We start from the raw sequence: 25,841 nt of genomic DNA, 5'->3' as shown, positions 1-25,841 counted from the left end.
CCGAGACACCACTTGTTTGAGCTGGTGTGGGGTAGGGTGACTCAGTTGGAGATGGAGGGCAGTGAGGATGCCAGGAAGCACCCTGCGGGGAACTACAATACGCTCTTGCCGTGGCTGGAATGCGCGTTCTTGCCGGACAACAAGGAGGCCGTCACTAGCAATGGTAGCGACCTGTAGGTAACGCTTCACATCGCGAATATCCGTCAATTTCTTTGAAGGGCGGGTACCCTGCTTGAGATGGGCATGTGTACGACGGAGGTCTGCGCATTCAGATTGAATCCGTGCCCACGCATTGCGGGATGTGAATGGCATACGTGTACGTCCAGACAGAACTTCGTCTATGGTATTGCGGTGAACAGCGGCGCCCTCCAACTGAGCAATGAAAGAGCAAATCTGACACTTGGGCTCTTGACATGGAGGAGCATTCCTACTGGCAAAGTCAGCTGGTACATTCGCAGAGCCAGCTAGATGGCGAATGGATACCTGGTACCTACTCACAGTTGTTAGGAATGTGGAGACTCTGGGACTAGCAGAAAATTCTCCACGGCACAGCTTTTCATAGGCCTGAACACATGGTTTGCTGTCAGTAAGGATACAGACAGGGTGATGTGACTGAATAATGAATGGGCTGAAATGCTTGGTGGCAGTGGCGATTGACAGTGCCTCCACCTCACAGGGGAGCCAGGTGACTTGGCGGCCATGCAGCTTAGCACTAAAAAAACCAGCCACAAGGGGTTTCTTATCTCTCGTCACATACATGGTGGCACCGAGGCCATGTTTCTTGACTGACCCATCTGTGACAATCCACAACTGGTCGGAGGGTCGTGGCAGAGTGATAGTCCGTGAAGACTGAATGGCGGACTGAGCCTTGGTGAATGCACCATGCAACTCATCTGTCCAGTGGATGCGGTCTTGTGACTTTAGGCCAGCAATGGAATCGTCAAGGGGGCTCACGTACGAAGCACAGCTGGGGAGCACACGAGCAAGCATCTTGTACGCGCCAATAAATGATCTCATGCCCTTCACCGTAGTAGGAGGGGAACAGGTTGACAATGTTGTCATCCTGTGTGGACTTGCACGGAGGGTTCCTTCAGACCAGATCCACCCTAGGATAGTTGTAGTCCTGGGACAGACAGTAGTCTTGGTCGGGGACAGGTGAAGGCCATTGGCAGCTAGGGCCTGCAGTACCCGCGACCAGTTCTGAAGCAAGGATTGTGGTGTGTCGGCACCACAGTACAGATCATCTGCCAACTTAACAACAACGCCTTCAACCAACAAGTCTCCAAGCACGCGACACATCATTTCCTCCAAGGCAGTCTCAGAGCCTGGCATACCCATGGCACAACGGGTGTATACCCGGATACCTCGGAAGGGTGTAGCAACACCACAGTATTTCATGGACTCCTTTGAAAGGGGTATCTGATAGAATGCACTGGCAAGGTCTGATGCAACAATGTACTTCCACTGACCAACTTTACGCAATGTAGAATCAACATCAGGGAGGACCGAGGGCTGAGGCTTGGAATAACGACCTACATCAGCGAAGGCTGTGACTAGCCGGTGACCGCCATTGGGTTTCTTGACCAAGAAGGATGGGTTGACATATTCAACAGTGACACCAATATCCTCTGGACGAGCAAAAACACCAAGTTTCTCCAGGTCATCAAATTTATCCTGCAACTCGACAAGCTTGTCATGGGAATACAAGGGGAGCCGCCCTTTGCGTTGAGGTGGTTGGACTGGGCCCATGTTCACAACAGCCTGGAATGGTCCAGAAGCACCGTTATAACCCTTGTAAGAGGAGCTAAACACACTGTCACACTTGGCATGAAGTGCCTGGAAAGCATGCCTAGTCTGTGCTGGGAGAATCCCATCTGGATCGAGAATCACTGATTCAGCAGACTGGGCAGAGGAGCCTTCCCCACGGGGCGGGGTGGGGGGCGCTGCAAGCCGACCTGTGATGGGTGGGGCAGACAGACCTGTATCCTCCATACACATGGGGCTGACCTGACACAAATGCGAATTGCGCCGAATAATACAGGGCGCCTCAGACAGATTGGGAATGCGGATCTTACCAGCGATACTCGGGACCACCTGGGGAACCGGGAAAAATTCTGGCAGGGAGGGGGTAGGAGGAGAGTCTGTGCGAGGCTCTAACACAAAGGTCTCCTCATCTGCAAACTGGGGAGGCAAGGCAAGCTCAAGGAATTCTCCTGGCCAGAGAGTCATGGTTTTAGAAGGAGCTCGGAGAACGTGGGCACGCCTAACAGCATGGCCAACTTTTGACTTCCCAGTGGAACCATAGGAGTACACAGTGCCATCATCCAATGATATCTGCCGCTTAGCTGGTCGAATAGCCACATCATTGCGCTCCATAAATGGGGTCCCAGCAAGGACCTCAACATCCAAATTCTCCACCACCAAGCCCTCAAAATGGAAAACATGATTATCACGAGACAACGTGAGACGGGTTTCACCAACGACCTCCAAGGGGGATGATCCATCGGCTTGGTGGGCAGACTGGGATGTGGGAGCCACACTACATCCTAGTGCATGCGCTGTAGAGGCCCGCATCATGTTCCCAGTTGCACCGCTGTCAACAGTGACACGAACAACATGATGATTGTAAAAAGCATCAAAGTAAGGAGACTGACGCACCTGAACACGGAGTGTAGCAGGGGAGTCTCTGGAGTCTGGCCCAGACACCGCATCTGGGTCAACCTGAGTGTCCTGGGGTTCAATGTCATCCGCAAGCATCTCATCACTATCAAAAATCTTAGCAACCTGGCGGGCTTTAGCCATGTACTGCCTATCAGATTCTGGGAGGTAGGGGCATACACTAAGAAAGTGATTGCTGGGGCGGCCAGCCTGGAGACAGAGGGGGCATGACCTAGCAGGCTTAGCGCGAGGTCGAACACGAGATTGTGGTTGAGCGCGCCTAGGGTTAGATTGATTGCGATTGCGTGGGGGAAGGGCAGCGGCACGCATGGCCCTAGAACACTCAACTGACTCAAGGAGACTAGTGAGGGCCTGAGATATTTCAGGCTTAAGAGAAGCAAGGGTACGTGAGCGGAGCTCTGTGCCGTACCGCTGTTTGACTAGCTGGGGAAGATCAGGATGAAGCAATTGGAGCCAATGCAACACTATGAAATTTTCGATAGTTGGAGTAAGCTCTTCGTCTTCTGTAATGGTATCACCATGGTGAGTAATACCTCCACCTGAGGTCAGCAGGTTATCCTCTACAAAGGCAAGTATCCTTTGGTACAAGTCCTCTGGCCGTTCATCACTTTCCAACTTGATGTTAGAAAAATCAAGAAAATGGGCACCGGTAGACTGAAAACCGTAATGGAGACGAATTTTCGACCAAATGTCATTGAGTGAAGTGGAACTGCGGACTATACAGTTCCTCGCAATCACGGGACAGAAATTGGCTATCTGTCCTAGCATTAAATCAAGCATGACAGCCTTTTGCTGAGCTGTTTTGCGAGAATCTGTGGGGACAGAGCTACTGTCATCAACAAAGCCCCGATTAGGATTTGTCTTGGTCTTTTTGGACCATGTCACTGACTCGCCTAGGAAGGGTGCAAAGTGCTGGTCGAGGTTGAGGGTGTACAGGAGATTCTGTCTCCAACTCTCAAACGAGGTGATGGTTTCTATTTTACCCAAGCACCATTGCTTTGGCACTTTGGCCGTAGCACACGCCATTGTGGGTGTGTGGGACTGTACCGTACAAACAAACTAGTTGCTATTGAAGTCCTAAGTAAAAACTTACGTTTACGGTGGACTTGGCTGTTTTATCTCAGCAGAATTTCTTCCTGTGATGGGCAAGATTTAACTTAGGCTGTGGGTAGTATTCCAGCGCTGCCACCACGCAATTAAGGAGAAACACAACGTTAGTTTGTTGATACTTGGAGGAGCATTTATTCAACGAACCATGGTAGTGGTACAAGTCACAGTTATACTGCTTATTATCATAGATGGCGCTGTAATGCCTTGAAATTACAGGGTAAGACCATTTCATTTTGCATGACCCCTACAATATAAAATCTCTTACAACTTCCATCAATTCCTCCTTTGGCAAAATTTTGGCACTACATACAGTGTCTGGCAGTGTTTGTATTGCTCAACTACTTTCTAGTTTGGCTAGGGAGAATGAATTCAATCACAGTCTCCTTACATTACATTACAGTCTCTCTACATTATAGGTCATCTTTCAAATGTGTTTCAAAGATCAGCCTTCTTTTCAAGTGCTTCTTCAGTGGCGATGTGCTGGTATGGAAAGTCATTCTTTGTTATACACAGAGAAAAGCCACAAAATAGTCAGTGGACGTGCAAGCAACTTGCAGAAGACGAGGTTAACATTGAATGGTATCTTTTCTATCCGACAAATAAAACAGAAGAAATGTGCAAATGATGTGGCAAAAGAAGAGAAATGATACCATGTCCAATGGTATCGTTTGTTGCACCCTCCACCCCTTGGTGGTAGGCACCTACCCATTGTATGATTGTGAAGATTCTATGCTGTATCATTCACAATGTGTGTGTTAGTTTGTGTGTGTGTGGTTTTTTTATGTGTGAATGTTCTGACTAGCCATCATGCTATCTTAGTTGCTAGGTTATCAGAATACAACTTTTGGTACTGCAGCTGTAGAAATAGATGTAGAAGCTGATGACAGTCTCAGAGACTGTATAGGAAAATGATGAAAATGGTGACAATATTACATCTTATCTCATATAAATCTTATTTGTGAGTGTGCCTTTTCCAGAGTCTGGAATTGTTTCATTCATTTACTTTTCAATTTTTGCATCAACAATAATGGGTAAGCTCTCAGATAGGGCCTATACTCATTCCTTTATTCAATCACAGCTAAACTAAACTCTTTTTTTTTTTAAAGTCTGGATTGTTGTTTATTTTACCATGTAGACTTAAAGCAGGATGAGAGACTGAAGAAAAGGGGAGAAAGACAAATGACTATTACTTTCTTTCAAAGGTACTTGCATAGGAATTGCAGTGAGTGTTGAGCATTGCTTGTGGAGACTTCAAAAGCAGAAAATGAAGAAGAATGATTAGAAATAGTTATTATTAAGTGTAGCATCTTATTCAGTTTGTGTTGATTAATTTGCATTCTTCATTTTTCTCTTCATAAGTATCCACAATGACTCTTGCTATTAACTATGAACAGAATATTCTCATCAACTGTCAGTTATACTACTTGTAATATGAGCTTCAAGATGACCCAATAAAGTGGCAGAGGAGAGGAGTACGTCTGTGAATGTTGGGTTTGAAATAAGGTCATCATTCAAGGGAATGATATGGAAGACAATCAAGGTAATTGTGTAGGATGTCAGCAGGATAGTTTCAATGATCACTACTCCAAACCACATCCACCCATTTTCTCAGTTTCCAAAAGCCCAAGTATCCTGTTATGCTCCAGCATTATTGCAGACATGGGTGGTAAGAGCCAAAAGTATCAGGAAGGTGATTGGCTTACTCCTTGAGGAATGAAAAAGGGGCAGAGGAAGGCAAAGAGGGGGGGGGGGGGGGAGGGGTTAATGTGATACCACCCCAGAGAATGGTGTGGTGGAGAGTAGTGGGGATTGAAGCAAGGTCTCGATACCTGGAACCACATCCTTCTCCCTTTCCATGACTTTGGTGTAATAAGATGCTCCTCGTGTTTAGCATCATTTAAGAGGTGCATAACCATTCCATGCACTCTGCCTTCTTAAGTTTCATTTTTCTACCATTTTCCTTCATTTCTGAGAAGAGGATTAATATGTGAAAATATGCTCAATCAGTAGAAAACAAAAAAAATGAGAGAAATTCACCGAAGCATAAGCAAGATAGTGCTCGATAAAGAGAGTCATGTCAATTTTCACATCTAAAAAATTCCCTCCCATAGAGATAACACGTCATAGCGAACATAGAAAAAGAAGTACATATGACCTTTGACCCCACTTTGCACAGACAAGATGGCATCTGAGCAAAAAGTGGTTATTTTATGAAATGATCCCTGTAACATGGTCTTTACGTGGGCAAAATATGGGAAAGATAGGACCTGTATTCACCAAGATACAGGATGAAACATCTATGACCTTTGACCCTAATTTACATACCCAAGATGGTGTCTGATCAAGTAGTTGTTATTTTATGAAATAATGTTCGTGACATGAACTAAAGATGTGCAAAATATGGTGGTGATAGGGTATGTTTTTCTTGATTTATTGCACATAAAGTTGCAAAAAGAAAGAAATATTTCAATACATCGAAGATAAACTTTAATTTCAACCAAGTTTTTTCACGTGATCCCGACAATGTATGAAGAAACGAAGGGCACACTTACGATAGCTCTCCGTCTCAGCTACAACATGTTAAAATCTTAGAGAAATTCACCGAAGCATAAGTGAGCTAGTGCTCGATAAAGATAGTCATGTCAATTTTCATTTCCATAAAAATTGCACTCCCATAGAGATTACACGTAAACTGGTCAAATTTGACAAGGTTACCTTCAATCCATTTTTTCGAGGTAATGTCGTCATCAAATCAAAATTGTGTAATTACATAAATGAAAGATCATTTCATAACCTACAACATATTGAAATTTGGGTGAAAATTGGGAAAGGATAAGTGAGATAGGCTCGAGTAAACTTGAAATTTGATGACGTCATTTTGAAAATTTTCTTTTTTTACTTTATTAAGAAATTTGATATCTTTTAATCATTTTGTTAGCATAGCCAGCCCATGAAATTACATGTACAACTCATCAGCTTTCAGAATATGTAAAGAAAATGGGTGGTCACCGTCCATTCTGACGAGTAAAATCCGATTTAAAATTGGCGGTTTTTTAGCATAGTTGCACTGTGTATCCCCATTGACGCACGCGCGGAATTTTGAATTTGACGGGCCCATATGACGTCATATTGATTCGGATCGACTTGAAACTTGGTAGAAATATTCCTTGACATTTTGGACATCCGATCCGTGTGAAAAAATTGAAAATTTCTATTTTATATTAGCTGTGCGTGCGAATATGTGCGCGCGCGTACGCGTCCGTCCAATTTTTTCAATTTTTCAAAAAATGCTCCAAATGGTCTGAAACGTGTGCAAAAAAATTTTGAGCTCGATTTGAGCATACAAATATTTCAACGCGCGCGTACGCGCGCGTTTTGAGATAAGAATAAATTTTGAGAATATGAGTAGAATCCACTTGACTTGAAATATATGTGACGTAAATTTCATTGAAATATTCCATTCCATTAATGCGATATTCATGAAAATGTGTTTTCATATAATGACGTCATAGTGACGTCACGGTCGACTGATCACTATGATTTTACTTGCGCTGTCGTCCTTACGACATGATACATATATGGTGTGAGTCTGACATTGAGAGGCAATGCACTTTGTGAGCTAACCTCTGCACAACTTTTGAGGAGAAATAAAGAAGAAACTAGAGATTGTAATTTGTCATCACTGACAAATTAAGGTGATCCGATTTTTTTTAATCAATGATTCGAGTCCTGATCGCAATAGGCATGACCATACAAGTTTCATCTGTGTTTAGAGACATTGGCCGTGTGATGTTTGCATTCTCATTTAGAAAAGGGAGTCATATCTGCCATCTTTGGTACCAAATTCTGTATACACTGAATAACGAAGATACAGCAATGAATACATATGACCTTTGACCCACCTTTGCACTCCCAAGATTGCATCTGATGAAATAGTGGTTATTTTGTGAAATGATTCTCGCGACATCGTCTATACGTGTGAAAAATATGGGAAAGATAGGACAGGTATTCACTAAGATACAAGATGAAACATTTATGACCTTTGACCCTAATTTACATACCCAAGATGTTGTCCGATCTAGTAGTTGTTATTTTATGAAATAATGTACGAGACATGAACTAAACATGTGCAAAATATGAGGGTGATAGGGCGTGTTTTTCTTGAGTTATTGCAAAGAAAGTTGCAGAAAGAAAGAAATATCTCAATACATAGAAGATAAGCTTTAATTTCAACCAATTTTTTATCGTAATCCCGACATCGTATGAAAAAACGAAGGAAATGAAACGATAGCGCAAAGTCTCAGCTACAATATATTCAAATCTGGGAGAAATTCACCGAAGGGTAAGTGAGCTAGTGCTCGATAAAGACAATCATGTCAATTTTCACATTAAAGAAAATTCCCTCCCATAGAGATAACACGTCATAACGAAGATACAAAAAGAAGTACATATGACCTTTGACCTCAATTTGCACAGACAAGATGGCATCTGAGCAAAAAGTGATTATTTTGTGAAATGATCCTTGTAACATGGTCTTTGCGTGTGCAAAATATGGGAAAGATAGGACATGTATTCACTAAGATACAGGGTGAAACACCTTTGACCTTTGACCCTAATTTACATACCCAAGATGGTGTCCGATCAAGTAGTTGTTATTTTATGAAATAATGCACGTGACATGAACTAAACATGTGCAAAATATAGAAGTGATAGAGGCCGTTCTTCTTGAGTTATTGCAAAGAAAGTTGCAGAAAGAAAGAAATATCTCAATACATCGAAGATAAGCCTGAATTTCAACCCAATTTTTTGACGTGATTTTGACATCGTATGAAAAAACAAAGGGCACACTTACGGTAGCGTAAAGTCTCAGCTACAACATATTAAAATCTGGGAGAAATTTACCGAAGCTTAAGTGAGCTAGTGCTCGATAAAGATAGTCATGTCAATTTTCATTTCCAGAAAAACTGCACTCCCATAGAGATAACACGTAAACTGGTCAAATTTGACAAGATTACTTTTAATCCATTTTTACGAGGTGATACCGTTATCCAATCAGAACAATGTAATTTTATGTTTGAAAGAACATTAAATAAGCTACATCATACTGAAATCTGGGTGAAAATTGACAAAGGACTAGTGAGATACGCTCGAATGAACTTGAAATTTGATGACGTCATTTTGAAAATTTACTTTTTTTACTTTATTAAGAAATTTGATATCTTTTAATCATTTTGTCAGCATTGCCACCCCATGAAATGACATGTACAACTCATCAGCTTTCAAAATATGTACAGAAAATGGGGGGTCACCGTCCATCCTGACGAGTAAAATCGGATTTAAAATTGGCGTTTTTTTTGGCATAGTTGCACTGTATATCGCCATTGACGCGCGCGCGGAATTTCAACTTTGACGGGCCCGTATGACGTCATATTGAGTCGGATTGACTTGAAACTTGGTAGAAATATTCCTTGACATTTCAGACAGCCGATAAGTGTGAAAAAACGGGAAATTTCTATTGCATATGAGCTGTGCGTGCGTATATGTGCGCGCGCGTACGCGTCCGTCCAATTTTTTCAATTTTTCAAAAAATGCTCCAAATGACCTGAAACGTGTGCAAAAAAAATTTGAGCTCGATTGGAGCATGTCAACATTTTAACGCGCGCGTACGCGCACGGTTTGAGTGTAAACTGAAATGTGAGAAAATGTGTAGAATACGCTTGATTTGAACTATATGTGACGTAAATTTCATGGAAAAATTCCTTTCCATTAATGAGATATTAATGAAAATGTGTTTTCATATAATGACGTCATAGTGACGTCACGGTCCATTGATCACAATGATTTTACAAAATCTGTCGTCTTTGTGACATGATACATATATGGTATAATTTTCAAATTGATAGGCAGAGGACTTTCTGAGTTAATCTCTGCACAACTTTTGTCCAGAAATAAAGAATCAGTACAGATACAATAGGTGATCCGAAGGATACTCGGATCACCTAAAAAGAATCCGTACAGATACAGAAGGTGATCCGAGAGGATACTCGGATCACCTAACTAGAGATTGTAATTTGTCATCACTGACAAATTAAGGTGATCCGATTTTTTTTTAAAATCAATGATTCGAGTCCTGATCGTAATAGGCATGACAATACAAGTTTCATCTGTGTTTAGAGACATTGGCCGTGTGAGGTTTGGATTCTCATTTAGAAAAGGGAGTCATATCTGCCATCTTTGGTACCAATTCTGTATACACTGAATAACGAAGATACAGCAACGAATACATATGACCTTTGACCCACCTTTACACTCCCAAGATGGCATCTGAGGAAAAAGTGGTTATTTTGTGAAATGATTCTCGCGACATCGTCTATATTCGTGTGCAAAATATGGCAAAGATAGGACAGGTATTCACCAAGATGCAAAATGCAAAGTCTTAGGTACAACATAAAATCTGGGAGAAATTCACCGAAGGGTAAGTGAGAGCTAGTGCTCGATAAAGAAAAGCATGTCGATTTTCACATTAAAAAAAAAATCCCTCCCATAGAGATAACACGTCATAACGAAAATACAGAAAGAAGTACATATGACCTTTGACCTCACTTTGCACACCCAAGATGGCGTCTGAGCAAAAAATGGTTATTTTGTGAAATGATCCTTGTTACATGGTCTTTGTGTGTGCAAAATATGGGAAAGATAGGACATGTATTCACCAAGATACAGGATGAAACATTTATGACCTTTGACCCTAATTTACATACCCAAGATGGTGTCTGATCAAGTAGTTGTTATTTTATGAAATAATGTACGTGACATGAACTAAACATGTGCAAAATATGGGATTGATAGCCATTGTTGTTGTTCATCTATTGCACAGAAAGTAGTAGAAAGAAAGAAAAATAAAGAAAAAAATATGTTATTTTATAGAAATTTGAAGGAGAAGCATAAAAAAATCAGAAAAAGATAAAGTTAGGAAGGGAGATTAAGACTAACTAAAGAAAAAGAAGAATAAAAGTGTTAAAAAAAATGAAAAAAAAATATTGGCAGGGGTGAGCCTCGAACCAGGGACCTTAGGATTACGAGTCGGATGCGCTATGCAATGACCTATTTCATGCTCCATAAGGCCCTGTGTATTAAGCAAAATGACGCTGCATCGAAGCCACGTGCCATTTTCAACCAAGTTTTTCGACGTGATGCCGACGTCGTATGAAAAAATGAAGGGCACACTTACGATAGCCCAAAGTCTCAGCTACAACATACTAAAATCTGGGAAAAATTCACCGAAGCAAAAGTGAGCTAGTGCTCGAAAAAGAGAGTCATGTCAATTTTCACTGCCAGAAAAACTGCTCTCCCATAGAGATAACACGTAAACTGGTCAAATTCTACAAGGATACATTCAATCCACAATGCACTTTGTGAGCTAACCTCTGCACAACTTTTGAGGAGAAATAAAGAAGAAAAAAGAGATTGTAATTTGTCATCACTGACAAATTAAGGTGATCCGATTTTTGTTTAATCAATGATTCGAGTCCTGATTGCAATAGGCATGACCATACAAGTTCCATCTGTGTTTAGAGACATTGGCCGTGTGGTGTTTGCATTCTCATTTAGCAAAGGGAGTCATATCTGCCATGTTTGGTACCAAATTCTGCATACACTATAACAAAGAAACGGCAACAAGTACATATGACTTTTGACCCACCTTTGCACTCCCAAGATTGCATCTGATGAAATAGTGGTTATTTTGTGAAATGATTCTCGCGACATCGTCTATACGTGTGAAAAATATGGGAAAGATATAAGGACAGGTATTCACCAAGATACAAGATGAAACATTTATGACCTTTGACCCTAATTTACATATCCAAGATGTCCGATCTAGTAGTTGTTATCTCATTAAATAATGTACGTGACATGAACTAAACATGTGGGGTGATAGGGCGTGTTTTTCTTGAGTTATTGCAAAGGAAGTTGCAGAAAGAAAGAAATATCTCAATACATAGAAGATAAGCTTTAATTTCGACCAAGTTTTTTTTTATCGTGATGCCGACAACGTATGAAAAAACGAAGGGCACAGTTATGGTAGCGTAAAGTCTCAGCTACAACATATTAAAATCTGGGAGAAATTCACCGAAGGGTAAGTGAGCTAGTGCTCGATAAAGACAATCATGTCAATTTTCACATTTAAAAAAATTCCCTCCCACAGAGATAACACGTCATAACAAAGATACAAAAGAAGTACATATGACCTTTGACCTCAATTTGCACAGACAAGATGGCATCTGAGTAAAAAGTAGTTATTTTGTGAAATGATCCTTGTAACATGGTCTTTGCGTGTGCAAAATATGGGAAAGATAGTACAGGTATTCACTAAGATACAGGATGAAACACTTATGACCTTTGACCCTAATTTACATACCCAAGATGGTGTCTGATCAAGTAGTTGTTATTTTATGAAATAATTTACGTGACATGAACTTAACATGTGCAAAATATGGAAGTGATAGAGGCCGTTTTTCTTGAGTTATTGCAAAGAAAGTTGCAGAAAGAAAGAAATATCTCAATACATCGAAGATAAGCTTGAATTTCAACCAAAATCTTTGACGTGATCCCGACAGCGTATGAAAAAATGAAGGGCACATTTACGGTAGCGTAAAGTCTAAGCTACAACATATTAAAATCTGGGAGAAATTTACCGAAGGGTAAGTGAGCTAGTGCTCGATAAAGATAGTCATGTCAATTTTCATTTCCAGAAAAACTGCACTCCCGTAGAGATAACACGTAAACTGGTCAAATTTGACAAGATTACTTTCAATCCATTTTTACGAGGTGATACCGTTATCCAATCAAAACTTTGTAACTTTGTGTTTGTAAGAACATTAAATAAGCTACAATATACTGAAATCTGGGTGAAAATTGACAAAGGACTAGTGAGATATGCTCGAATAAACTTGAAATTTGATGACGTCATTTTGAAAATTCACTTTTTTTACTTTATTAAGAAATTTGATATCTTTTGATCATTTTGTCAGCATTACCACCCCATGAAATGACATGTACAACTCATCAGCTTTCAAAATATGTAAAGAAAATGGGGGGTCACCGTCCATCCTGACGAGTAAAATCGGATTTAAAATTGGCGGTTTTTTGGCATAGTTGCACTGTATATCGCCATTGACGCGCGCGCGGAATTTAAACTTTGATTGGCCCGTATGACGTCATATTGAGTCGGATCGACTTGAAACTTGGTAGAAATATCCCTTGACATTTCAGACATTCGATCCGTGCGATAAAACGGGAAATTTCTATTGCATATGAGCTGTGCGTGCGTATATGCGCGCGCGCGTACGCGTCCGTCGATTTTTTTTGAAATGCTGTAAATGACCTGAAACGTGTGCAAAACAATTTTGAGGTTGATTAGAGCATGTTTACATTTCAACGCGCGCGTACGCGCTCGTTTACTATGAACGTGACCAAATTTTATGAAATATATCAATAGACCTTGACTTGAACTATATGATATCTTAATTTCATTCAAAAATTCCGTTCCATTAATGAGATATTGATGTAAACGTGATTTCAGATAATGACGTCATAATGACGTCACGGTCAACTGATCACATTGATACACTAGATCTGTCGTCCTTAGGACATGATACATACATGGTATAAGTTTGAAAGTGATAGGTGGGGGACTTTTTGAGTTAACCGCTGCACAAGATTTGAGGAGAAAGAAATAAAGAAGAAGAAGAAGAAAGAATCCGTACAGATACAATAGGTGATCCGAGAGGATACTCGGATCACCTAAATATTTTCTGGTCAAATAGATATCATGTGATATTGTATTGTATATCTTTCCTTTTTATATGTTATTACTATTTTTATTCTAATTATTAGGTGATCCGAGTATCCTCTCGGATCACCTATTGTATCTGTACGGATTCTTTCTTCTTCTTCTTCTTCTTTCTTTATTTCTCCCCAAAAGTTGTGCAGAGGTTAGCTCAGAAAGTACTCTGCCTATCAAGTTCAAACTTATACCATGTATGTATCGTGTCCCAAAGACGGCAATCGAATTGAAATCAAAGTGATCAGTCGACCGTGACGTCACTATGACGTCATTATATGAAAACACATTCTCAATCATATCTCATTAATGGAATGAAGTTTTTCAATGAAATTTACGTCACATACATTTCAAGTTATGCGCATTCTACTCATATTCTCAAAATTCACATTTTCTCTTGGTACGTGCGCGTACGCGCGCGTTGAAATATTTGTATGCTCAAATCGAGCTCAAATTTTTTTTGCACACGTTTCAGACCATTTGGAGCATTTTTTGAAAAATTGAAAAAATCGGACGGACGCGTACGCGCGCGCGCATATACGCACGCACAGCTCATATGCAATAGAAATTTTCAGTTTATTCACACGGATCGGATGTCCACAATGTCAAGGAATATTTCTATCAAGTTTCAAGTCGATCCGACTCAATATGACGTCATACGGGCCCGTCAAATTCAAAATTCCGCGCGTGCGTCAATGGGGATACACTGTGCAACTATGCCAAAAAACCGCCAATTTTAAATCGGATTTTACTCGTCAGGATGGACGGTGACCCCCCATTTTCTTGACATATTCTGAAAGCTGATGAGTTGTATATGTCATTTCATGGGTTGGCGATACTGAAAAAATGATTAAAAGATATCAAATTTCTTAATAAAGTAAACAAAGTAAATTTTCCAAATGACGTCATCAAATTTCAAATTCACTCGAGCGTATCTCACTTAAATTTCGCCAATTTTCACCCAGATTTCAGTATGTTGTAGCTTATGAAATGTTCTTTCATCAATGTAATAACAACATTTTGATTGGATAACGTCATCACCTCGTAAAAATGGATTGAAAGTATCCTTGTAAAATTTGACCAGTTTACGTGTTATCTCTATGGGAGAGCAGTTTTTCTGGCAGTGAAAATTGACATGACTCTCTTTTTCGAGCACTAGTTCACCTATGCTTCGGTGAATTTCTCCCAGATTTTAGTATGTTGTAGTTGAGACTTTGGGCTATCGTAAGTGTGACCTCCATTTTTTCATACATCGTTGGTATCACATCGAAAAACTTGGTTGAAAACTTGCATGTGGCTTCGATGCAGCGTCATTTTGCTTAATACACAGGGCCTATGGAGCATGAAATAGGTCATTGCATAGCGCATCCGACTCGTAATCCTAAGGTCCCTGGTTCGAGGCTCACCCCTGCCAATATTTTTTTTCATTTTTTTAAACACTTTTTTTCTTCTTTTTCTTTAGTTAGTCTTAATCTCCCTTCCTAACTTTATCTTTTTCTGATTTTTTTATGCTTCTCCTTCAAATTTCTATAAAATAACATATTTTTTTCTTTATTTTTCTTTCTTTCTACTACTTTCTGTGCAATAGATGAACAACAACAATGGCTATCAATCCCATATTTTGCACATGTTTAGTTCATGTCACGTACATTATTTCATAAAATAACAACTACTTGATCAGACACCATCTTGGGTATGTAAATTAGGGTCAAAGGTCATAAATGTGTCATCCTGTGTCTTGGTGAATACATGTCCTATCTTTCCCATATTTTGCACACACAAAGACCATGTAACAAGGATCATTTCACAAAATAACCACTTTTTGCTCAGACGCCATCTTGGGTGTGCAAAGTGAGGTCAAAGGTCATATGTACTTCTTTCTGTATTTTCGTTATGACGTGTTATCTCTATGGGAGGGATTTTTTTTAATGTGAAAATCGACATGCTTTTCTTTATCGAGCACTAGCTCTCACTTACCCTTCGGTGAATTTCTCCCAGATTTTATGTTGTACCTAAGACTTTGCATTTTGCATCTTGGTGAATACCTGTCCTATCTTTGCCATATTTTGCACACGGATATAGACGATGTCGCAAGAATCATTTCACAAAATAACCACTTTTTCCTCAGATGCCATCTTGGGAGTGTAAAGGTGGGTCAAAGGTCATATGTATTCGTTGCTGTATCTTCGTTATTCAGTGTATACAGAATTGGTACCAAAGATGGCAGATATGACTCCCTTTTCTAAATGAGAATCCAAACCTCACACGGCCAATGTCTCTAAACACAGATGAAACTTGTATTGTCATGCCTATTACGATCAGGACTCGAATCATTGATTAAAAAAAAATCGGATCACCTTAATTTGTCAGTGATGACAAATTACAATCTCTAGTTTTTTTTTAATTTTTTTAAACACTTTTTTTCTTCTTTTTCTTTAGTTAATCTTAATCTCCCTTTCCTTACTTTATCTTTTTCTGATTTTTTTATGCTTCTCCTTCAAATTTCTATAAAATAACATAATTTTTTCTTTATTTTTCTTTCTTTCTACTACTTTCTGTGCAATAGATGAACAACAACAATGGCTATCAATCCCATATTTTGCACATGTCTAGTACATGTCACGTACATTATTTCATAAAATAACAACTACTTGATCGGACACCATCTTGGGTATGTAAATTAGGGTCAAAGGTCATAAATGTTTCATCCTGTATCTTGGTGAATACATGTCCTATCTTTCCCATATTTTGCACACGCAAAGACCATGTTACAAGAATCATTTCACAAAATAACTACTAATTGCTCAGATGCCATCTTGGGTGTGCAAAGTGGGGTCAAAGGTCATATGTACTTCTTTCTCAATCTTCGCTATTACGTGTTATCTCTATAGGAGGGAGTTTTTCTAGATGTGAAAATTGACATGACTATCTTTATCATGCACTATCTTACTTATGCTTCCGTGAATTTCTCCTAGATTTTAATATGTTGTAGCTGAGACTTTGTGCTATCATATAAGTGCCCTTTGTTTTTTCACACGATGTCGGTATCACGTCAAAATACTTGGTTGAAATTAAAGCTCATCAACGATGTATTGAAATTTTTCTTTCTTTGCACAACTTTCTTTGCAAAACCACAAGAAAAACATGCTCTATCACCACCATATTTTGCACATGTTTAGTTCATGTCACCTACATTATTTCATAAAATAACGACTTCTTAATCAGACGCCATCTTAAGTATGTAAATAAGGGTGAAAGGTCATATATGTTTCATCCTGCATCTTGGTGAATACCTGTACTATCTTTCCCATATTTTGCACACGTATAGACGATGTCGCAAAAATCATTTCACAAAATAAACACTTTTTCCTCAGATGCCATCTTGGGAGTGTAAAAGTGGGTCAAAGGTCATATGTATTTGTTGCTGTATCTTTGTTATCTAGTGTATACAGAATTTGGTACCACAGATGGCAGATATGACTCCCTTTTCTAAATGAGAATCCAAACATCACACGGCCAATGTCTCTAAACACAGATGAAACCTGTATGGTCATGCCTATTGCAATCAGGACTCGAATAATTCATTAAAAAAATCGGATCACCTTAATTTGTCAGTAATGACAAATTACAATCTCTAGTTTTCATTGTAATTATTATTATCATTATTATCATCAAGGACATCATCATTTTCATCATCATCGTCATCATCATCATCATCATCATCTTCAATTACATGAATATGTAATTAAATGAAACCTTTTTTTGATTTTGAAAAGGTAAGGCTTTTGCTAATTTTGATGCATTTTGTGAGGAAACTTACCAACACACTTATGATATTTCACACCCAATAGCGCACAAGATAAAAAAAAATCTAATAAAAATTCACAAATAGTTATATAGGCCTCCTAGCCTCCTCCCTCTGCCTTTGTCCTGTCTCTTATTTCCAACTCTGTGGAGGGGTCGCTGTAAGGTCACTGCACTTAATCTGTTTCGTCCAGACGACTTCATATGCCATAGCTCATTTATTTTGCAAATTGGCAATATGACGAGTGGGTGAGTTGAGACAGGCCCACTGGTATTGAGGAGGTCTGTTACATGATAGGTGCTGGTTGATTGCACTTGGCTGAAGTGAATTTTGGGAACCAAACCGGGGCTGCGATCACACAAAACCGTCATGCCCGGGAGACCTGTATCAGATGACCCTGTGGCCCGTGTGAAAACCGGCATGTGCATAATTTCTTATGATTCCTTGTGATTTGGGTCAGAATGAGGAAAAACTGAAGCTAGTAGAGATGACGGCAACAATGATGATGATGATGATGATGATGGCAATGACGTCTCTAACAGATACTGAAAATCATAAAAATGATGATGATCATGCTCAAGCTACTCATGCTCGTGATCGTGCTACCAATTTTTGATGATGATCATAGTTTTTTGTGTATAATAGATGTATACGATGGATTATACTTGAAATTGTTTGAATACATACACATATATGAAAATGTGTAAATCTTATAGAAATATATTGTGCTAAATAACTGACATGCAAGACTTCTGCAAATTAGATTAAGGTATAGATTTTGAAGTCACTGTACCCTCATATAAGAGATCAAAAGAGTTATGTATAATAAAGTATCTGTACCTGGTTCAACAATTTCCTTGTTCTGTTCTTACCTTTTCAAGTAGATTCATTGTACACTGATTCACTGGTACACTGTATTCCATCTCATGTTTTTTGTTGCTGGATAATGTTTAACAGTAAAGGGCAAAATGTTAATGTGTTATACATTCCTGCACTACGGAAGTGTATTTTTTTTTCACACCATAGCTGGAGGAAACATGATATAATTGGACTGTATGTATCCTAGAAGGAAAATCTCATGGGGTTTAGTCTGATCAGGATGGCCAGAAGGAATGATTTGTTTTCAGTGATTTCATCTATTTTCAGGTGAAAGTGAAATGAGTGAACATCCTGAAAAAACAAAAATCAAAAACAAAAACAGAAGTTCAATCATCAAACACCAATGCATGAGAGTGTCACTTTGACCTGTAGGGAAATACTTAGAGAGATAGAGAGAGGCAGAGAGACAATAAGAGTGAGAGAGGGAGAGAGGGATATACAACATATATATATATATATATATATATATATATATATATATATATATATATGTGTGTGTGTGTGTGTGTGTGTGTGTATGTGTGTGTGTGTGTGTGTGTATGTGTGTGTGTGTGTGTATACATACATACATAATTTAGACAAAGAGAGGGAGGTAGAGAGAGAGAGAGAGAGTGGAGGAAACTAATGTGTAGACGCTTGTGCATGTACCCGGTACTAGTACTCTCTGCACACAGTTTTTTTATCTTGTTCGTTCTCTACTGCAGAAAATATTATTGAGTTGCATCACCTTCACTGATAAGGCATGCTTGAGTCTGTGCCAAAGAGAAAGTATTAGAGTTCACGCTACATGGATTAAAGCAGTTAAATCGCTTGTACTTAGCCATGGGAGATAGTTGTTAGAAAACATTTGGCTGTTGTGAAAACTGTATCCATGGGATCATTGTACTTATGCGCTGTCTTAAAGGCAGTCACTTCTAAATGCACGCATCATTATACGGAACAGGAATTTTTTGGTTTGTTTTTATTTTCATAAAGATGAAACCAATTTCCCAGCAGTGGCATGTGATAACTTTCTCCTGGAATTTTTAAAACCAGCTTTAAACCAGCCAGTATATGTATGTAAACAAATTGTCATAATCATACATGAAGTGATATGATCTAGTGGAGAGGTGATCGTGTTCTAACTTGTATAATAGCTACTACATTGTACATTTATTTTTCAAAATGAGTAGTAAATACTCTGTGTGTGTGAATACAACTGTATGTGAATGTACATGTGTATGTATGTATATACATGTATGCATGTATATGCATGCATGTATGTATTTATGTATATATTAGTTGTTTCTCATGCCTTGTGAGGACAATTCTACATTATAGATCCTGTGAAACCCACTCACACACATCGGCCAATGGCCAAATGAATAAGTGGTAATTCTACTCTAACTGCATTACCATTGAGTTGTATTTTGGATACCAGTTGTATTGTTCAAGGGTTTAAATATAAAGTTAAGATTGTAGTACGGAAAAAATTCTGGGGAGTAGACGATATTTTATCCAATCTTTTCTATCAGTTTTCCTGATTTCAAGGCAAAAAGAATCCCCACTTCAACAAAATATCTCCAATAATCACGATGAAATCCTTCCTACCAGATGATCAATTGCTCACAATTTCTTCTTACTTGAGGTCGGCAAGTGATGGAATTACAGAGAAATTTTAAACATATTTTCACTGCATATCACCATACAGAATGGGTGAACATCAAACTTTTGTATGAATGAGAATTGAGTGCTCCTAATATTGAAGAGGCATCATCTTGGCTTAGCTTGCATTCAATTTCAAAGGGCTCTGCCAACAACCTAATATGATATGGTCTATGTTGATTTGTTTTGCTACAATTTCAAACCAGAAACAGTATTTTTATGGTGGATAGTGATTTTTGCTGTTTCTGAGCTGTGTTTAACCCCTTTAAATGTGTGGTTCAGAGATAGCAGTGATTGGCTATTCCAGATTTATTACATTCTCCTTGATTCCCCCAGCAGCTGAACACAAAGTGCATTGACACTCTTAATGTCAATATAGCAGCTGCAAACTGAGGAAAAATAGCAACTTGGGATGGTAAGGTTCCTTAGAATATGTCCGTAATATATTTCTCTCTTCTTTAACTAGTTGTAATATGGTTACTGTTTTTCTTCATGTGGACCTTACTTTCAGTAATGTTTGCAAACACATTTTTCAGAAGCGAGTGATGTTGGTTTCAATTTGTAAGATACAAACACAGCAATAGTCATGCCTTATCCAAGATGGGGAAAAAATAATGGAATCAACTTTATTGTCTTACTCACATGTCAGTTGAGTGATAGTCTGTTGGATCATAGAACTACTCAAAACAGTGGCAGTAATAGGATTTGAGCCAACATGAAAAGAATGTATCATCTATTGTAATTTGTTCTGTCCATAGTAATTTACAAGAAAACAAGAATGTCATGTGTCATGGAAGTATCATCAGTGTCTTTAGTGTTCAATGTGTCTGATGAAATATCAAATGAATACAAATCTAAAGACTTGTTGAGGTGGATATCTTTCTCTCTATCGTGTATCTTCATTTTCATAGGTATCCACTCATTTAGTGACAACACCATAGATGTGAGAATAAGGACATATTTGAGTAGTGAAGAGTTTTATTACTTTTCTAGAACATGAGCATTGTGTTCACATGTTTCAGTATCAAGAAAGGAATACAAGATCTCCTTGTACTGAAAGCTACATCCTTTCATACAAAACATCAAGTAACTACGAGAACTATGCCTGATTTTCTTCACGTCGAAAAGGCATACATAGATATGCCAACTGGTTTCACATTATTCACAACTATATCTACATGTTTAAATCATACGACTTCAGACAGGTCAACATTATCACAGACATGCGGAGAGAAAACTTTAAAAGGAAATGACAGATATAATATTCATAACAAAAGGTCACAAATGCTAGTGTTCTGCTGCTATTTTTTATATGTACAAAGCTTCTGTCTTGAACTATATATTGTTATACCTGTGACCTAGTCACTTCAAAATTATAGTTCAAGCTACACAAGACAACCTATTTTCTTTTTCTTTCTTTTTTTTTACATGCTGAACAAGACACAATATGAAAACTACAACTAATCATTTTAGAGTGTCCTGCAAAAGTTTGGATGAGAGCATCAGATAACATCTTTCGATAAGTTCAAACTAAGGTAGAGTTGAAACCATAAATGACAAAATATGTGTGTTTTACAACAATGAGACAACTAAAAAAACATCCCTAGATTTATCGAATGATCTTCATTAAATCATATTCTCTCTTCTTTTTTTTTGGTTACAACACAATGATCATTGGTTAGTTGGTGGAGTCTATACACACTGAAATACATCCATTGAAGAGAAATCATTCACTGTTTAATAATCATGATTTTTTTTTTTTTTTTTTTTTTGGGGGGGGGGAATGGGTCGAAGGAGGTTGTAGCAATAAACAAATACAGTAACTTTTTGGACATGTTAATGTTTTTATGTGGCGCTCTAATACATTGCTGGAAGCGTATGCATGTGTATCGTAAAGTAATAACAGCAAGTATACCAACATTCATGTACTCAGTTAACTTAACACATAAAAATATGTCATATATGTACTGAAGAGTGACTAGGACGCATGAGATGTGTATCACAAGAGCATTAATGAATGCTTTCATCTTTGGTTAGAAACAAGACAATCAAGCTACACATCCAAACAAATATTTTTACTTTTTCATTGTTTAGCATTAACACTCAGCATAGTAACTGGGATTACAATGTATGAACAGGAATTGTTTTTTTCTTTTTTTTCTGCAAGACTAATTTAGTGCAATTCCCATACTCTATGCACATTTCATTCTACCATATATGCCATCAGCATAGTCTATCCTAAATGTAGGACAGATATTTACAAGTGTAATGCCACAGATGACTGGCACTGTTTCAGAACATTTTCTGTTTTACGAGAAAAATGACAGTAAATCCACCACATGATACATGTACTTCATTCACAAAACTGTAATCAAAATATCAGTCTAACTGCTGAATATGTTAAATCAAGCAGACTTACTTTCATGAACAAACTGAAAAAGTTCAGATGCACAAAATCCTTGTACAATGCAAGGAATATGAAATAGATAAACGTGTTGTCACAAAGTTCACAAAATAATGCAGAGTGGAGTTGTATGACTTATCCTCTACACACATGATTTGGAAAGAAAAGAAACTAATAAAAAACACTTTAATAGCCATGCAATTGTAGCAACATCAACATACTGCTGAAATAAACACTAGAAGGTGACTCTTAAAGTACATGTAATAATCACATGATAACATAGGTTAAAAGTATAATTCACCATCTTGGCACTTCTACAGTCTAGCAACACAGTCTAACACAATTATGGTTTATTACAAGCTCATAGATATGAGTGTTTGAACCTTACATAACATGATAGTAATGTAACACTGATACATCTTTTCATTTAATTTTAAAGCCATGTTTGTGAGATGTAAGCATTTCTAGCTCTACAAAGCTATGTACAGCCACGAGTCACATAGTCAGCTATATACATTTATAATACAAAAAGACATTGAGGTTAACAGGTCTTTTGAATGCTAGCATGTCATCATCCGGCATTGAAAGTTATTAACCATGGGGTATGTCGTTCAAGTTGGTGACTGAAGGCTGAAGAAAATTCAGTATCACTGAAAATGCTGCTGTAGATATTGTGAGTTTTGAATTTATGTCTAAAGTTCACGACAAGTGAAACCATTGCAATGTGACATCTTTTTCTGAAGAAAGTTACCGAAAGTTTTATTCTTCATTCTGCATATGTTCTGGTGACTATGTTGCATTTTTTCTTTTCTTACAGAAATCAACTCATTTGGCAAAAATATGGTGTCATTATTGCACTGCATGCAAAATTCCTGTTGACTCTCTATCTATCAGAGATGAGTAAATCTTGTGAGGAAGGCAAGAAACTTTTTAAAAATGAAGATATATAAATAGGAAAAGACAAATCTTTCTACATAAACATATTCTAAGGCAGACAAAAAAAAAAACATTTTAAAAGTCATACATGTAAACAGTAATCAATAGCAAATCTAAGCAAGTACAGTAAGCAATGATAGGATGTTGAAGATAACAACAGTGGTGGATCACATACACAGTGCAGTGAGAATTCTGTTAAGAACCTGTGTGCTGGGGTCTTGGGGCTTGGTGCAGTGTCAGCCCTGGGATGAGGCTAAGGTGTGCAGGGACCTGAAGTGGTCCTGGACCAGGGTGTCCTGGAGCCTGGTGTGGACTCTGGCCCTGATGTGGCACCTGGACCTGGTGAGGTGACGAACCCTGATGTGCAGATCCATGGTGCATTCCTGGTTGCTGGTGCTGCCCAGGAGCCTGTTGTGGAGCCTGGCTCTGGTGTTGGAGCGTCAAGCCTTGGTGTTGCTGCGCAGCAGCTTGGTGCTGCTGAGGAGGGGCTTGATGCTGGGTGGCATTCCCCTGGTGCTGGGACACCGCCACTTGGTGCTGCTGCTGCTGCTGCTGCTGGGCTTCATTACTTTGGTGTTGGAGGGACGAGGATTCCGCCGCTTCCTGGCGCTGGGTGGAGCGTGGCCTCCCCCTTCGGCCGGTTCCCTGCTGAGGCACCTGCAGGGGTTGGCCCTGCTGGGGAGAGGGCGTCTCTGTGTTGTGAGGAGACATGTCATCGCCCTGTTGCTGTGGGCTTTGCAAGAAGAAAGGCAGGAACCGACTACCGCAGTCAAGTTCCAGCTGGCGCACCCTGAGATACACGGCCTCGGTTGGGGTGGGGATGAACGGGGGATCCCCTGGCTGTTGTGCTTTCAACTTGGCCTCCACCTGTCTCCCCTGCTGCACCATATACTTCCAGCAGTACCGCAGGTCACGAATGGTTCTATGGTGTGGGACAAAATGAATGTTGGACAAAATGAAAAAGAGTCCTGTTGCTGTGTACCAAGATGGCAAATAACAAAATCCAATTCATGACGGCGTATTAAAGGCACAAGAATATAAAGTGCAAATTCAGGGAAAATCGCTCTGAAGAATTGATACCAAACTGTCAACAGAACAGGAAAGCACATTTTTTTTTTTAATTTCCTACTTTAATTGTGTCACAGTTTTTTCCCCCATTGCTGAAAATTTTCGGTCCAGACAAATGTCCCAGAAGTAAGGTGCTGTTCTAGCGTCTAAAGGAATTGTAAATGATGAAGACATAGAAAGAAACCACAACTGAATGTACAGGTAAAAAAAAGAGAGAAAAAGAATATGATTGTTGCAGAATTGTCAGAAATAACACATTCCTTGGTCACTTTGCCTTTGAAAGCCATCTTATGTCACTGAAATTTCAAGTTTTTATGGCGTACCTTTGGGTGACAGCACGAGGATCCTCATTGTAGTTGTCATGGATCTCCTGCCAGGCCCCGTCCCTGCGGAGCTCGCAGGTGAGCTCTGGCCCGGTCAGCATGACGTCCGACCACCTGTTGGTGACCAGCTCCAAGAGGAGCTCCTTCTCATACAACTTGTACACAGTGCGCTTGCCTCGTTGCTTCACGTTGGGCAGGTCTGTGAGAGGCGGACACGGGATTTCTTGGGGATGACATGCATGTGTGGTGGAAGCACGGTCAATGCGAAATGTCACGTCACGTTCAACGGAAAGAAAAAAATAGACATGCATAGGGGTTCACGTGTGGAAGAAACAACAGAGGTCATGAACGTAATACAATGTATAATGGTGCATTAAGGTACATTCATTATCAACAAATTGGGTACAGAAATCAGGCTTGGTTACTGGTACATGCAACAAACGGTTAGACTAGAGAATTTTTCATCATATTAAATATTCTTTTACAAGAGCCTTTGCTGCAAGTGCATCTCTTCCACACAAAACTGTTACTTTGTTGAGATAATAAGCCAGTTTGGAGAACGTTAACTCATGGGCACGTTGGTATGAATGACCTCTCTTTTTCTCAGTCAGTTAGGGGCGCTTTACTCATTTTCAGAGCGACATGTAAATGTATAAGCTTTACATAACAGTTCATGGGATTCATCGATCCTGTTCAAACAAAGAATGAACTTGCATAGACCAGATGACCAGAATGATCCATCAATTAACACTTGGGAAAGCATCCATTACATTACGAGGAAGATTGTGACGTACACACAGATCACAGTGTACAGCTGTATTGAAAGTTAAAACCAAAGACAGTAGATAACAAGATACGAAGGCGTGCGATAACAATGGACTTTGCCCTCAGAGTGTATGACTGAGATTAAACAACGCACACAGCCTGGGCTGTATGAGCGAGGCATGTTTTTTATTGGATTTGAGTCAGTAGGAATTGCAAGCGAGCACATGGCTTTGCTTATGTAGGGGAGAAGAATGTTCGCGAAGGCATGTGCTTTGCAATGGCATGGATACTTATACACGGCGCTTTCGTGGCTATGCATGTACATGTACTGGATGGACGGAGGTCAAAACACACCAATCCGAAGCTTGCTTTGTAAGTTTGTTG

General features: G+C 39.2%; 2 protein-coding genes across 2 annotated transcripts in view; one reads left to right on the top strand and one right to left on the bottom strand.

Annotated features, from left to right (window-relative positions):
- LOC139732812 (uncharacterized) overlaps positions 1–25,841 on the top strand; it is a 69,436-nt gene that overhangs the window by 25,028 nt on the left and 18,567 nt on the right. The window lies entirely within an intron of this gene.
- Positions 21,745–25,841, bottom strand: part of LOC139732802 (uncharacterized) — a 61,039-nt gene continuing 56,942 nt past the window's right edge. The window contains exons 4-5 of the mRNA XM_071643647.1: positions 24,693–24,915; positions 21,745–24,223 (exon numbers count right to left, since the gene is read on the bottom strand). Coding sequence (XP_071499748.1) covers positions 23,497–24,223; positions 24,693–24,915 — 950 coding nt within the window. The 3' untranslated portion in view covers positions 21,745–23,496. The remainder of the gene's footprint in view (positions 24,224–24,692; positions 24,916–25,841) is intronic.

Source organism: Diadema antillarum, unplaced genomic scaffold (assembly GCF_040938485.1).
Source record: "Diadema antillarum isolate AM-2024a unplaced genomic scaffold, OU_Dant_1.0 scf00000024, whole genome shotgun sequence".
Classification (NCBI taxonomy): domain Eukaryota; kingdom Metazoa; phylum Echinodermata; class Echinoidea; order Diadematoida; family Diadematidae; genus Diadema; species Diadema antillarum.
The sequence above is the reverse complement of the archived record's forward strand: the minus strand, read 5'-3'. Positions and strand labels throughout refer to the sequence as shown.